Source organism: Mandrillus leucophaeus, unplaced genomic scaffold, assembly GCF_000951045.1.
Source record: "Mandrillus leucophaeus isolate KB7577 unplaced genomic scaffold, Mleu.le_1.0 Scaffold401, whole genome shotgun sequence".
Classification (NCBI taxonomy): domain Eukaryota; kingdom Metazoa; phylum Chordata; class Mammalia; order Primates; family Cercopithecidae; genus Mandrillus; species Mandrillus leucophaeus.
Window position 1 is genome coordinate 910,125 of NW_012104266.1, and position 17,042 is coordinate 927,166.

Here is a 17,042-nt window from a genome sequence, read left to right on the forward strand (position 1 = left end):
AAAAAAAAAAAAAGAAAGAAAAACAAAAAAAAGTTAAAAATTAGGGGAACAAAGTTAAAGTGTAGAGTTTTTATTAGTTTGTGTGTGTGTGTGTGTGTGTCTCTTTGTTAATACAATCAGTGTTACACTGTCATCAATTTAAAATAATGAGTTATAAGATAGCATTTGCAAGCCTCATGGTAACCTGAAACTGAAAAACAACGAATACACAAAAAATAAAAAGCAAGAAATTAAATCATACCACCAGTGAAAATCACCTTCACTAAAAGGAAGACAGGAAAGAAAGAAGTGGAATAGAATAAAAAATAGAAAACCAAAAACAATAGAAAACAAATAACAAAGTGCAGGAGTAAGTCCTTACTTATCAGTAATAACACTGAATGTAAATAAACTAAACTCTCCAATCAAAAGTGGTTGAACGGATTAAAAAAAAAAAAAAAAAACACAAGACCCAGTGATCTCTTGCCTACAAGAAACACACTTCCCCTATGAAGATACGCATAGATTGAAAATAAAGGGATCGAAAAAGATATTCCATGACAACAGAAACCACAAAAGAGCAGGAGTATCTATACTTATATCAGACAAAATGGATTTCAAGACAAAAAAATTAAGGAGAGAGAAAAAAAGGTCACTATATAAGGATAAATTGGAAAATTCAGCAAGAGAAAATAACAGTTTTACATACACGTGCACCCAACACTGGAGCACTCAAATATATAAAGCAATTATTAGAGGGAAAGAGAGAGATAGACCTCTGATCAATGAGTTTTTTTTTGGATATGACTCCCACAGGTGACAAAAGCAAAAATAGGCAAATGGGTTTGCATCAAACTAAAATGCTTCTGCACAACAAAGGAAACAATCAAAAGAGTGAAGAGATAACCTACAGAATAGGAGAAAATATCCACAAATCATACATCTGATAAAGAGTTAATCTCCAAAATATACGAAGAACTCAAACACTTCAATAGGAAGTAAACAACCCAATGAAAAAATGGGCAAAAGACCTGAATAGATATTTCTCTAAGGAAGACATACAAATCAGCAACAAGTATATGAAAAAATGCTCAACATCACTAACCATCAGGGAAATGCAAATTAAAATCACCATGAGATATCACCTCACATCTGTTAGAATGTCTATTATCAAAAAGACGAAAGGTAAGTGTTGGCAAGGGCATGGAGAAAAGGAAACCTTTGTACACTGCTGGTGGGAATGTAAATTAGTACAACCAGTATAGAAAACAGTATAGAGGTTGCTTGAAAAATTAAAAATGTAACTACCATATGATCCAGCAATCGCACTTCTGGATATATACCCAAAGGAAATAAAATAAGTATCTTTAAGAGATATCTGCAATCCCTTGTTCACTGCAGCATTATTTACAATAGCCAAGCTATGGAATCAACCTAAGAGTCCAGCAAGGGATGAATGGGTAAAGAAAATGTGCTATTTGTATACAATAGAATACTATTCAGCCATAAAAAAGAAGGAAATCCTGCCATTTGTGATAACACAGATGAACCTGGAGGACATTAAGCTAAGTGAAATAAGCCAGCCACAGAAAGACAAATACTGACTGCACGATCTCACTTACATGTGGATTCTGAAAAAGCTGAGTTCATAGAAGTAGAGAGTATAAAGGTGGTTGCCATGGGTTTGGGGAATGGATGAGGAGACATTGGTCAAAGGGAACAAAGTGTCCAAGCACAGTGGCTCCCGTCTACAATCCCAGTACTTTGGGAGGCTGGGGCAAGAGGACTGCCTGAGCCCAGGAGTTCAAGATCAGCCTGTGCAACATAGTGAGACCCCCATCTCTACAAAAAAAAACAACTAGCCAGCCTTGGTGGCACACACCTGTAGTCCCAGCTACTCAGGAGGCTGAGGTGGGAGGATCACTTTAGCCCAGGAGGTTGAGGCTGCAGTGAGCCAGGATCATGCCACTGCACTCTAGTCTGGCAACAGAGCAATACTCTATCTTGTCAAATAAAAGGGGAGAGGGTGCAAAGTTTCATTTAGGCTGTATGAATAAGTTCTGGGGCTGTACTGTATAGCACAGTGACTATAGTTAATATTATAATAATGTATTGTATACTTGAAAATTGCTAAGAAAGTAGATCTTAAATATTTCTCCACAAAAAAACCTGTGTGAGTTGATGAATATATAAATTGGCTTGATGGTGATCTTTTCATGATGTATAATATATCAAAATATCATGTTATATATAATAAATATATACAAATTTTGTCAATTATACCCCCAATAAAGTTAGAAAATTGGAGGAAAAAAGAATAAAGTTGGTGAAAGTAGAAAGAGAAATTAGATTTTCCATAGTTTCAGTGTATCACTCACAAAATGATACAGGTTTACAGCAAAAAGAACTGGAAGACACGATCTTAGTCAAAAGATTAAAGCTAGCACCACCAATAATAGTATAAGTCAATCCTGTATACCACCTAATAGGAAGCCATGAGTAGAACATAGAATCTCTTCTGTGATTTTCTGGCCTCAAATTCATAACCTGTTCTAATCATGAGGAAACTTTGGCTAAACCCATATTAAATCACATGCTACAAAATGACTGATCTGTAATCTTCAAAACTGCCAAGATCATGAATAGCAAGGCAAGAATGAGGAGGTGTTCCAGATTTCCAGATTGAAGGAGCCTGAAGACTATGTATAATTCTAGATTGAAACCATTTTCTATATAGAACATTATTGGAAAATTTGAATGACGTTTCCAGGCAAAGGGTATACAGGAGTTCTTTGTACTATTCTTATAACTTTTCTATAAATATGAAATTGTTTTAAAAGTTTTTAAAGCCTAGAAGAATGTCTGATGTGACACATAACAGGCAACATATAAATGTTTACTGAATTAACTTCTACATTATGACACCCAATTTGGGGAAAAAATAAGACCAATCTCACAAATAGGTACGATGTATGCAATACTGGGAACATTCTCCCTAATACCAAATTATATCTCCATTATTAATCCCTCTGTGATAGTAAAGACTGAAGTAGGCACAGGCACTGAAATAGGAGAGAAAGAATGGAAAGGGAAGATAAAATGAAAAAGCAAAAAACTATGTATTTAGGAATTTTCATGAGATCCAGTCCAGGATGCAGGCTTTATCCTATCAAATCTCTCACATCTCCAAATCCCAGTATAGAAAAATACTATGGCAGTAACATGATTAACTGCTATCAACCTTGTCAGCAGACAAACTCATTTTTTTTCTTTCTTTTGTTGTATAGCATGAAATATGAAGCAAATGTTATCAAGATGGTTTGACAATAAAAGACAAAGCGAAGAAAATTTTAAGAAATATTCCATATTGGCCAGGTGTGGTAGCTCATGCCTGTAATCCCAGCACTTTGGGAGGCTGAGGTGGGCGGATCACTTGAGGCCAGGAGTTCCAGAGCAGCCTGGCCACCATGGTGAAACTCCATCTGTACTAAAAATACAAAAAGTAGCCAGGTGTGGTGGCACAGGCCTGTAATCCCAGCTACTTGGGAGGCTGAGGCACAAGAATCACTTGAACCCGGGAGGTGGAGGTTGCAGTGAGCCGGGATCGCACCAGTGAACTCCAGCCTGGGCGACAGAGTGAGACTCCATCTCAAAAAACATATATATATATATTCCATATAGCTTTTTCAAATGCCCTTTCTGGTAAAGAACAAAGGAAGTAAAATATTTCAAAGATCAGCTACTTATGTGGAACTGATCTCAAACAGAATTTCCAAAAGGTTGCATGAAGTAGTAATGATTCTTCCTGGAACTTGATATAGCATATTTTCAAACTCTTGGAGAATGCAGATTTCACTCACCATCTGGGGGAGCCTCATCAACATATCTTTACACTGCAGTACACACATAGATGCTCTTTGAAAATCCCCTTGAGCAACTGCCTGAAAAAGACAAAGAATGTCAATAACTGGTTAAAATGAAATTACAAGGTTATTTGTCTCTAAGTCGATTTTAGCATTTTAACTAGTATTTAAAAGTCTTATTTTGTTTTCTAATATTTTTAGCAATACTAGTTGTTCGAGCTAAACAAATAGTTTGCTCAAAATACAGAAGAATAAGTGGTAATCTTTGGTGACACAGAGTTGATACTGAATGACTGGGAGTCATTTACTTTTCTGGAAATGCAAAAACTGGTTGTACTACCTTATGTTATTATATTATGACATAATGCCAGGTCTACTAGATGCTTCTGCAACTTGAATAGCTCTTGTATTCACCTTTACATTAGAGGAATTAAGTTAAACAGCAGTCTTTGTCTTAAAACAAGCTCACAATAACCTCATAGTCTGAACTGCTGTGTATATCCACTACAAAAAGCAGCTTATCAATTAGCCAGACATGTGGCACATACCTACAGTCCCAGCTACTTTAGAGGCTGAGGCAGGAAAATTGCTCAAGTCCAGGAGTTCGAAGCTGCACTAAGCTAAGAAGATACCACTCTACTCCTGCCACAGATGACAGAGCAAAACCCCATCTCTTTAAAAAAAGTTTTTTAAGAAAAAAGAAAAGCAGCTTAGTACAATCTCATCATGAAGCCAAAGGAGCCACTCTGCCATTTATCATGTGTAACTTTGAGCCTTAAGCTCTCACAGATTGTTTCCTCATTCATAAAGTGAGAAAACTGTACTAGACTATCTGTAGGGTCCCTTTCATTTCTACCATTCTATGACTGAACACCCCCAAATGAATGAAAACATCAATCACACATTACTTTAGCACTTATAGAAGAGGCTAGTTTCAGTCATTTAAGAACTTAGTTGGCCAGGCATGGTGGCTCACGCCTATAATCCCAGCACTTAGGGAGGTCGAGGTGGGTGGATCACCTGAGGTCAGCAGTTTGAGACCAGCTTGACCAACATGGTGAAATCCTGTCTCTACTTAAAACACACACACACATACACTCTCTCACACACAAATTAGCTGGGTGTGGTGGTGGGCACCTGCAATACCAGCTACTCGGGAGGCGGAGCTTGCAGTGAGCTGAGATCACACCAATGCACTCCAGCCTGGGCGACAGAGCGAGACTCTGTCACAAAAAAAAAAAAAAAGCTGACAAAGCATTTTTGTAAGAAAACCGTGGATACGTACAAGGAAATAATAAAATACTACACTTGCTATTTTCTTCTCTTCTTTACGTGGTGTCAAATATTATTGTGCTTTGAATAATAAAAGAATTGAGTAGAGAGAAGAAAATATAAACAACACGTAAGACGCCAGTTTCTCTCTAGTTTTCTCTTCTAACTGCTGAATAGTAAGCCTGACATCTTGCTCAGTAGATACTCTCTTATAAGGCTTTAATACTAGATATTATTAAAGGGGAAAATAAATTGCTAACACAAGTGCCTCAATAAGCCATATCTCTTTACAGAGATTAGAAAATAATATCCCTTTCTACACTATATTCTATGAATACTTGCTGATTAATTCATTATTCAAGGTGGAGAAAATCTTACTATAAAAGAGGAAGGCTGAGTGACAACCCCATATCAGAGGATAGATGTTGCTGTGTGTTCTTATAACATATAAAACAATATGAGACTTTAATGTTCAAACAACTCATACAGTGTCTATCATTACTCAGATTTTTATCTTAGAGAAATCAAACTCTAATAATTCAGGCTAGTTTTGAAAATTTATTCGTCTTCTTATGACTAGAAATAAATATTTCAAGCCCCAAAGATAAAGATTTCAAGTAAAAGAAGTCTTAAAGAAGAGGCAGCACAATACAGTGCTGTAGTAACCTTTTGTGAGCATCAGACTCACCAGTGGAGCTTTCTGAAAATCACATGCTCAGCTCTCACCACTTGGAGACTGTGATTCATTAGGTGTGGAGTGATGTCCTGCCTATACTGATGTAGTGAAAAGAATATGAGCTTTGCATTCCCAGCTTTTCCACTTCTTGGCTCAGTGAACTTAGGTAAGTCACAATCTCTTTGAGGTTCTACTTTCTTAACTATAAAATAGGGACAGTAATGTCTACAATACAGGATGGATCTTATGAGGATCAAATGGGATCACAGATGTGAAAGCATTTCATAAACTGTAAGTCAGTATTTAAAAATGTGTACATTTTGGGCAGTCAAAACTACCATCAGGGCCGGGCCCAGTGGCTCACCCCTGTAATCCCAGCACTTTGGGAGGCCAAGGTAGGCTGATCACCTGAGGCCAGGAGTTCGAGATCAGCCTGGCCAACATGGCAAAACTCCGTCTCTACTAAAAATACAAAAAGTAGCTAGGCATGGTGGCACGTGCCTGTAATCCCAGCTACTTAGGAGGCTGAGGCAGGAGAATCGCTTGAACCCAGGAAGCAGAGGTTGCAGTGAGCCGAGATGGCACCACTGCACTCCAGCCTGGTCAATAGAGTAAGACACTGTCTCAAAAAAAAAAAAAAAAAAAAAGACAATATATTAAAATGGCAATAGTCCCCAAGTTGATCTATAAGTTTAATCCAATTTCATTAAAATTCCAGTTGGCTTTTTTTTGCAGAAATTAACATGCTGATCTTAAAATTCAAATGGAAATTTAAGAGACCTAGGGCTAGGTGAAACATTCTGAGACATGACACTGAAAGCATGATCCATAAAAGAAAAAGAAATCAATAAATTGGACTTTATCAAAACTGTATTCTGTGACCCTATTAAAAAGGACAAAAAGACAAGCTGCAATGAGACAATATTCGCGAACATTTATCTGACAAGGGAATCATATCGAGAATATATAAATAATCCCGTAAATTGAACAGTAAACTATCAATCGAAATAGAAAATAGACAAGAAAAATGACAGATATTTTGCCTAAAGGGAGATACAGATGGTAAATAAGTAAATGAAAAGATATTCAACATCATTAGCCATTAGAGAAATGCAAATTAAAACCACATTGAGATATCACTATATATCTATTAGGATAGCTACAATAAAAAAATTGGTCACAATACCAAATGCTGGCAAGGATGCAAAGAAATGGGATCTCTCATACATTACTGGTAAGAATCTAAATGGTGGCCGGTTGCAGTGGCTCACGCCTGTAATCCCAGCACTTTGGGAGGCCAAGGTGGGCAGATAACCTGAGGTCAGCAGTTTGAGACCAGCCTGGCCAACATGGCAAAGCCCCATTTCTACTAAAAATACAAAAATTAGCCAGGCATGGTGGCACACACCTGTTGTTTCAGCCACTCGGGAGGCTGAGGCAGGAGAATCACTTGAGCCTGGGAGGCGGAGGTTGCAGTGAGCTGAGATCATGCCACTGCATTCCAGCCTGGGTGACAGAGTGAGACTCTGTCTCAACAACAAAACAAAACAAAACAAAACAAACAAAACACAGAATGTAAAATGGCATGGCCACTCTAGAAAACAGTTGGCAGTTTCTAAAAAAAAAAAAAACTAAATATACCCTTTATGTCCACACAAAAACCTGTATGAAAATGCTCATGCCAACTTATTTACAATAGCCAAAAATTGGAAACAACCCAAATTCTTTCAATGGTGAATGGCTAAACAAATTGGTACATCCATAGCATAGAATTCTACATAGCAATAAAAAGAGAACAGGGCTGGGCGTGTTGACTCATGCCTGTAATCCCAGCACTTTGGTAGGCAGAGGTGGACGGATCACTTGAGGCCAGGAGTTTGAGACCAGCCTGGCCAACATGGCAAAACCCCATCTCTACAAAAAAATTAGCCAGATGTGGTGGCACATGCCTGTAATCTCAGCTACTTGGGAGGCTGAGGCAGGAGAATCGCTTGAACCCGGGAGGCAGTAGTTGCAGTGAGCCGAGATCACACCACTGCACTCCAGCCTGGGCGACAGAGCGAGACTCTGTCTCAAAAACAAACAAACAAACAAAAAGAACAAACTATTAACACATAAAACAACAAGGATGGATCGCAAAAAAAAAAAAAAAAATGCTGAGTGAGAACAACCAATATGAAATGGTTATATAGTATATTATTACATTTATACAATGTTCTTAAAATGACAAAATTATAGAGATGGAGACTAGGTTTTGGTTGCCTGGGTTTTGGATGACTGGAAAGGGGTATCCCTATAAAGGGGTTATGTAAAGAATCTGTGTGGTAATGAAATTGTTCTGTATCTTGATTGTGGTGGTATGAATCTACACCTACACATGTGATGAAATTGTACAGAACTATATAAACATACGTGAACACACACAAGAGAGTTCATATAAAACTGGTGAAATCTAAATAAGGTCTGTGGATTGTATCAATGTCTATTTCCTGGTTTTATTTTGCACTATATGTAAGCAAGATATTACCACTGGGGAAAAACTGGGTGAAGGATACACAGATCTCTCTTTACTATTTTTGTAGCTTCCTGCAAATCTATGCTTATTTCAAAAATTTTAAAAGTTTTTAGAAACACATTTGTTGGCCAGGCATGGTGGCTCATGCCTGTAGTCCCAGTACTCTGGGAGGCCGAGGCGGGTGGATCACCCGAGGTCAGGAGTTCGAGACCATATCTGGTCAACATGGTGAAACACCGTCTGTACTAAAAATACAAAAACTAGCTGAGCATGGTGGCGGCTGCCTGTAGTCCCAGCTAGCTACTTGGGAGGCTGAGGCAGGAGAATCGCTTGAACCCAGGAGGTGGAGGTTGTAGTGAGCCGAGATGGCACCACTGCCCTCCAGCCTGGGCAACAGAGCGAGACTCGGTCTCAAAAAAAATCAAATCAAATCAAATCACATTTGTTAACACCACCGCCAATTTCATCAGAAAAGACTAAGTATTTAGGCAGTGGCTCATGCCTGTAGTCCCAGAACTTTGGGAGGCCAAGGCAGGCAGATCACTCGAGGCCAGGAGATCGAGACCAGCCTGGCCAACATGGGGAAACCCTCATCTCTACTAGAAATACCCCCCCCCAAAAAAAAAGAAGGAAGAAAGAAAAGAGAGAAATGTGATGCCCCAATTTTGGAGGTAAGGCCCAGTGGGAGGTGTTTAGGTCATGGAGTCAGATCTCTCATGAATGACTTGGCTCCCTCCCCACAGTAACAGTGAGTTGTTCTTGCTCTAGTAGTTCCTGTAAGATGGCATTGTTTGAAAGAGTCTGGTATCACCCTCCCCTGTATCTCTTCTTCCCTCTCTTGTCATGTGATATGCCGGCTCCCCCTTAGACTTTTGGCATGACTGAAAGCTTACTGAGGTCCTTGGCCAGAAGCAGATGCTGGCATATGCTTCTTGTACAGCGTGTAGAACCATGAGCAAGAATAAATCTCTTTTCTTTATAAATTACCCAGCCTCAGGTATGCCATTATAGCAATACGAAATGAACTGAGACACCTTACTACTGAAACTGCTTTCTATGGTCACTATCATCTTCCTAAACATCAGGTTCAATGCCGTTTATTCCAACCTCATTTTCTTTTATTTCTCTGACGCACTGGCCACTGTTGATCATCCTTTTCTCCAAGCTCTCTTCTCATGGATGACCCACACTGTTCTAGTCCTCTTTCATCTCTGGTATTCCTTCTTTTTTGTTTGCTCTGCTTTTTGAAATTTTAATGTAATTAAATTTGATTTTTTTTAAAGACAGGGATTCACTCTACCACCCAGGCTGGAGTGCCATAGTGTGATCATGGCTCACTGCAGCCTCAACCTGTGATCCTCCTGTTTCAGCCTCCCATGAAGCTGAGACCACAGCCATGTGCCACCATGCCTGCCTAATTTTTTTTTTCTTTTCTCACAGAGATAGGGTCTAGTTATGTTGCCCATGCTGGTCTTGAACTCCTGACCTCAAATGATCCTCCCACCTTGGCTTCCCAAAGTGCTGGGATTACAGGTGTGAGCCACCATGCCTAGCAGTGTTTGCTGTACTTTTGACTGTACTCTCCCACCTCCTAACAACATGTAAATGTTTGTGGAATGAACAGGCTTTATTATCCTCCCTTTCCTGCCTCCAAAGATTCAATGGTTCAAGTCCTTCTCACTGAGCGTAAATGATTGCTTCCTTTATATGTCTCCTATATCTGTCCCTTCTTTCTCATTCTCATTGGTACTACTATAGTCCAGGCTTTCACCGGTTCATGGTTACACTATGCCTTGATTCTGTTTATTTTTCTTTTTCTTTTTTTTGAGACAGAGTCTTGCTCTGTCGCCCAGGCTGGAGTGCAGTGGCCGGATCTCAGCTCACTGCAAGCTCCGCCTCCCGGGTTTACGCCATTCTCCTGCCTCAGCCTCCGGAGTAGCTGGGACTACAGGCGCCCGCTGCCTCGCCCGGCTAGTTTTTTTGTAGGTTTCACCATGTTAGCCAGGGTGGTCTCGATCTCCTGACCTCATGATCCGCCCGTCTCGGCCTCCCAAAGTGCTGGGATTACAGGCTTGAGCCACCGCGCCCAGTCCTGTTTACTTTTCAATCAAGTCTTCACTAGGTGCCACCAAACCTCTTCCTAAACACTTTCAATTACCCCAGTACCTTTAGGAAAATATCAAAAGTATTTTTTCAAAGAGGTATATTTGGGCTTTCTCAACCTGGCCCTACTTACTTCTCCAGACTTAGCACTTATCGTGCCCTTGCAAAATACTTTCCTTCAGATAAACTGGTCACACTCTTCCTTAAACATGGCATGCACATTACTGCCTTATATGACTTTGTTCATGTGCAAACCTTTGCTCTGCCTGGAATATTCTGTGCCCTCTTCCCCACTTTCCTAAGTCTGTTTCTTCCTTCAAAGTTCAAATCATGCTCTAAATCCTGTGTGTCTTCCCCTACAACCCAGTCCACAATAATCTCCCCACTTTTCTACACTCTTGTAGTACTTGCCTGTACTAGTGTTTTTCAGTCTTTCACATTTTACATACTACTTGCCACTCTTTTGATAGGATGGGGGGGGGGTGGTAAAAAGATCAGAAAGGAATAATAGGGGGAGAGCAGATTCATTTGTACCACACACATTTACATAATATCTATTACGTGCTATACACTATGCTAGAAGCTGACAATACAGATTAATTTTTTTTACATTACTACTTTTTTAACTACTAGGAAAGATGGTGAACCAAAGTCCTTGATATAATAGAGAAAGTTGGCTTTCACTTGGCTTGTGTCTCCAGGATAGCCTCCATCATAGTCTTTATAGGTAAGCTCATAGCCCCTTCCTCAGTGTGACCTTGTCAGCTTCTACAGATGGTCTCACTTTAAATAGGGGAGGGAGCAGAAGCAAAATATATGATCCTTGCATCTGCAGATGATGCACAATGCAGAAAGAGGCACTGCCAGTAACCAAGGGAAATGGGGAATTAGGAGAAACACCAAGATCTATAGTTATTTTTACAATTCCGAAAGATTACAGAAGAATAATCTGGCACATGCATACACAGAAAAGTATCCTTCACCTTGCAAGTGGATATAGGGATTGAGGAAAAATAAAATGTTAACAATTGTTAGGAAGGTGATGTGACCACTTTAGACAAAGTCTGTGTCCCACCTAACCTAAGTCATTCATTTGGCACTTAAGATTTTCCTTTTTCCAGTTTTAGAACATGTACTTATGGCCTATCTCTCAAACTAGCTTATAATTTTCTTAAGGAAAATGACCATATATTATATCTCCACTCACACACAGCACTGAACACTGCATGTAGATCACTTATCTGTACAACTATTATAGTACCCAATTTTTTCTATCTTGTATATGCATCCTTTATCTCACCAACTAAACTATAATCCTTGAGGATAGGATATGTGATTGTCTGCATTACTCCACAAAACCTAGCATAGTAGTCTGTTCATAGAAGATATTCCTTGTCTGTTGAATAATTTAATAAATAATAAAGCAATTATCTAACTGGTTAAATGGTAGGTGCCTAGAAAAAGATAAGGCCTCTCAGGAGCTTTATTAGGACAGAGAAAACTCATTATCAAACACTGCTATTAACCGCCATTTTAAAGATGTCTTCTCCCAAGCAAATATCAACAAAACTCATAAACTCTAATGGTGAGAGTGTCTTAGAAATGAAAAATGAACTTACAGCAAAAGGAATTAGCCTTCACTTCAACTTCTGAAGATGTCATCACTTATCAAAGTCAAGAATTATATAGTTCTCATTACTGATTATAACAACTAACACTTTTAACCAGCTATATAAAGAAGATGCCATTTAGATATCAACATCCACTACACTGAAGAAATGCTACAAGACCTTCTGAAATCATAGGATCTTGGTGTTAAAAGGGACTTAAGGATCACAGTAGTCAAATTTCCTACCAAATGAAGGAATTCCTTCTGCAATGTATAATTATTAGGATACTCACATCTTTGCTTACAGTTTTCCAGTGAAAACAGACTTAGAATCTTGCAGGAAAGCTATTCCATTATACGATTACTATCACTGATAAAAAGCTATTTACATAAAGCCACAATTCGTCTTCCTAGAATTTCTACCATTGTTCTTCATTCTATCCTGTGGAGTTTAATTCCTTTTTAATACAATAGTCCTTAAAATATTCAAAGAGAGCTATCATTCCTACTGTCTTCTTTTTCTGAGACAAACATCACTATATTCTCCAAATATTTTTCATATGATATACTTTGTACACCAACCCAGTAATTTTAAAATGTGATGTCTAGAAGTTATCACAATATTCAAAATGTGAATTAACTACCTAGATGTGGACACTATGTATCTATTAACATAGCCTAGGGCCGTACTAGCTTTTTTTGCAGCTACGTCACATCACTGATTTAAGTTTGAGCTTGTGGACAATTAAAATACATAGGTCTGGCCAGTCGCAGTGGCTCATGCCTGTAATTCCAGCACTTTGGGAGGGCAAGGTGGGAGGATCACTTGAGCCCAGGAGCTCAAGATAAGCCTAGACAACATAGTAAAACCCTACGTCTACCCAAAAAGTATAAATATTTTTTTAACTAGCCAGGCACAGTGGCATACCCCCATAGTCCTACCTACTCGGGAGGCTGAGGGAGGAGGATCCCCTGAGCCCAGGAGGTTGAGGCTGCAGTGAGCTATGATTGGGCCACATTACTCCAGCCTGGGCAACAGAGCAAGATCCTGTCTGTAAAAGAACGACAAAAATACCACACATAGGTCTGGCCAGGCATGGTGGCTCACACCTATAATCCTAGCACTTTGAGAGGCCAAGGTGAGAGGACTGCTTGAGGCCAGGAGTTTGATACCAGCCTGGGAAACATAGCAAAACCTCGTCTCTACAAAAAAAAAAAAAAAGATAAAAATAAATAAATGAGAGAAAATTAAACAACCTAAATAAATGAAAAGACATCCCAGGTTCATGGACCAGAACACAATATTCGTAAGATAACAATATCCCCCAAATTGTTCTATAAATTCAATCCCTATCAAAATTCCAGCTGGCTTCTGTGCACAAATTGAAAAGCTGATCCTAACATTCATATGGAAATGTAAGGGACCCAGAAAAGTCCAAACAAATGTTAAAAAGAACAAAACTGGAGGACTTGCAATTCCCAATTTCAAAACTTACTACATAGCTACAGTAATCAAGACAAGTGTGGTACCAGCATAAGGCTAGACATATAGACCAATGGAATAGAATCAAGAGTCCAGAAATAAACTCCTACACTTATGATAAGTTGATTTTTGACAAAGGTGCTAAGGTCATTCAATATGGGGAAAGAATAGTCTTCTCAACAAATGGTACTGGGACAATTGAATAGCCACATGCAAAAGAATGAAGTTAGATCTCTACTTCACATTATATCTGAAAATTTACTTAAAACGGACCACAGATCTAAGTGTAAGTGCTAAAACTATAAAATTTTTAGATGTAGAGAAATTGGAGCCCTCAGACACTACTGGGGGAAGTGTAATAAAATAGTTCAGCCACTATGGAAAACATTCTGGCAGTTTCTCAAAAGGTTAAACACAGACTTAGAGTTACCATGCTACCCAACAATTCCACCCCTAGTTATATACCAAAGAAAATTAAAAACATACATACACACACTGTAAATGAATGTTCACATTAGAATTATTCACAATAGACAAAAATTGGAAACAACTCAAATGTTCATCAACAGATGAATGGATAAACAAAACATGGCATATTCATACAGTGAAACATGCAACAACACTGATGAACCTTGAAAACAATTATGCTAAGTGAGAGAAGCTAATCGCAAAAGACCACTTATTGCATGATTATATTAACATGAAATGTCAAAAATAGGCGTATCTATGGAGACAGAAAATAAATTCACGGTTGCTAGAGCTAGGGTCAGAAGCAATGAGGAATGACTGCTAATGCTGATGGGGATTTCTTTTTGGGGTGACAAACATGTTTTAAACTTAGCTTGTGGTGAACATTGCACAATTCTGTGAATATACTAAATTACTGAATTATACAGTGTAAATGGGTGAATTTTATGATATATGAATTGTATCTCAATAAATGTTACAAAATAAAAAGGGGACTTTTCTTTCTTGTTGTTATTTTGTTTGTTTTTTGAGACAGAGTCTAGCTCTGTCACTCAGGCTGGAGTGCAGTGGCACAGTCATAGCTCACTCATAGCTCAGTTTAACCTCAGACTCCTGGGCTCAAGGGATCTTTCTGCCTCAGACTCCGTAGTAGCCAGAACTACAGGTGCACACCACCAAGCCTGGCTAATTTTTTACTTTTATTTTTTGGTAGAGATGGAGGTCTTACTATGCTGCCCAGGTTGGTCTCCAATTCCTGAGCTCAAGCAATCTTTCCACTTCAGGCTCCCAAAGTGCTGGGATTACAGGCACAAGCCACCATGCCCAGCTGGGGATTTTTCATTTCCAGAATTGTGTAATAACAGAAAGCAAACTCATCATAGCTCAAATGCACACCTAAGTGTATGATGACAAAGAAATCCACAAGGTAAACAGAGGTAAAATATAACTTTAAACAGTGTGTGATCGCAGCAGACTTTTAGAAAGCATCAATAGACAACTCAGAACAACTGCAAATGAGAAGGCTCTTTTCAGGCAAATATTTTAGGCAGACTGTGAATGTAAGAGAGAGTCACAGAGACAGGTGTTTCAAGTAGGGACTGCTGCCATAAATAAATGACAGGTGTTACATGCAGGGGGTGAAAATGATGTTTAACTGTATATCAGTCTTCTCACCCTTAGCCACCCCATAGATTCCAATCAGCATTAGTAACATCACCTTCAGATATAACAGAGATAAAAAGGTCAAATTAATATCCTATAAAAGGCCAGTGACATCTGACTTTCTTCCAGTAGGTAATATATCATCTCTTTTACATTTACATATGGAAAAAATGCCCCACTGGAAGACCCTGTTGCCCATGATACCTACAGACTCTGCTTGGTAAGAAAGCACTCTGAAGTGGTCTCTCTCAACAGTAATCTTCTCCATGATCAAGTCAGCCTCAGGGGAGCTCCTTTGAATTAATTTGATGTATAATTGCTCCAGACTCTGAAAAATAAAACCACAGTACAATGTACCAATGACAATAACCACAGATGTTACTACTAATAATTGCCTCAGCTAAAAATCAATGGTAACTTACGGCCACAGCAGCTTGAAAACATTCATCAGCGATTATAAAATTTCCAACATCCAACCATTCTCTTCCTATTCTTATATTCATCTAGAAGAGAGAAATTAGAAAATAATTTTTAAAAATTCATACCTCCACCAAATTGGTTGGGGAATACTGGAGAAAATACTGAATCCTCTGTCCATATTCAGTCATGTAACTCACAGAAAACAAAAAGCAACAGTTAGCATTTGTTAGAGTTCTGTGTTCTACTTTGAACTCCACAATTTAAGAGAAATGGTCATTAAGACAAAAATAATAGCAGAAATTAATAGACTTAAAAACACATCTTCTGAGGAAATATTAAAAGAAAACATTGAGGTAACTTAGGAAGAGAAAGTTTTGAAAAACTTAATGCTTCACATACTTGAAGAAAGGTATATGATAAGCATTAGACTACTGGAGTTCTAGTTTTTAATTCCATCTGCAATAAAATTTGGATTAATCCAACAAATGTTTATTAAGTACCTTTACATTCAGTCTCACTGAAGGAGCTCACAGTATTGTAACTGGTAGATATCCCAACATGCACAAAAATGCAAAATGTGGAAACAGCCCTGGATGTGAACAGTAGGAACATCAGGCAGTAGGCCTCCCTAAGAAACGATCTTCCTCCCTCCTTTCCAGAAAGGAACAGAGAGTACAATTACTTTGGCTGCACAGAAACAGAGTTCTAGGTGGCTGACAACACAAGTTAATGAAAAACATCCAGTCCTACCTCTTCATCAGTCACTGGATTCAGGTTATAGTACACAGTGTGACACCATATTCATAGAAGATCATCACAGAATTTCAAATCAAATATGAGCAAGAATTACCAAACAATTGAGGGAAACCAATGCCATGAAAGGACATCACACTCAACAACAGAATATCTGAGAAAATAGAATTGAGAGAGCTAGCAGATGGAAACATACAGAGATATAAAATTATAATCCACAGAGTTAAATAATAGTCACAATCAATAACATGCCTTTTCAGTTTTATTTGGGATCAACACAGCTAAAAATGCAAATGTTAGAGGTGACAGAAGGTGGAAGGTTAAAGGGAAAGAGAGATAGAAAGAATGGAAATATCCTCACAAAGTAGCAAGTAAAGAGATAAACTCCAAATCTGATTTTTTTTAAAAAAAGAAAGAAAAGTTTAAATACATGACTTGGGCTGAGCATGGTGTGGCTCACGCCTGTAATCCTAGCCCTTTGTGAGGCTGAGGTGAAAGGATAACTTCAGGCCAGGAATTCGAGACCGGCCTGAGCAACATAACATAGCAAGACCCTGTCTCTACAAAAAATTTAAAAATTAGTTGGGCATGGTGGTGCACACCTGTGGTCTCAGCTACTAGGGAGGCTGAGGCAGGAAGATCGCTTGAGCCTGGGAGGTGAAGGCTGCAGTGAGCCATGATCACGCCACTGCACTCCATCCTGGATGACAGGCAATGTGACTCTGTCTCAAAAAAAAAAA

General features: G+C 38.7%; 1 protein-coding gene across 2 annotated transcripts in view; it reads right to left on the reverse strand.

Annotated features, from left to right (window-relative positions):
* Positions 1 to 17,042, reverse strand: part of TEX11 (testis expressed 11) — a 360,505-nt gene that overhangs the window by 263,153 nt on the left and 80,310 nt on the right. For both annotated transcript variants that reach the window (XM_011992031.1, XM_011992030.1), the window contains 3 exons: positions 15,552 to 15,632; positions 15,338 to 15,457; positions 3,840 to 3,920 (listed from right to left, as the gene is read on the reverse strand). In XM_011992031.1, the coding sequence (XP_011847421.1) occupies positions 3,840 to 3,920; positions 15,338 to 15,457; positions 15,552 to 15,632 (282 nt within the window). The remainder of the gene's footprint in view (positions 1 to 3,839; positions 3,921 to 15,337; positions 15,458 to 15,551; positions 15,633 to 17,042) is intronic.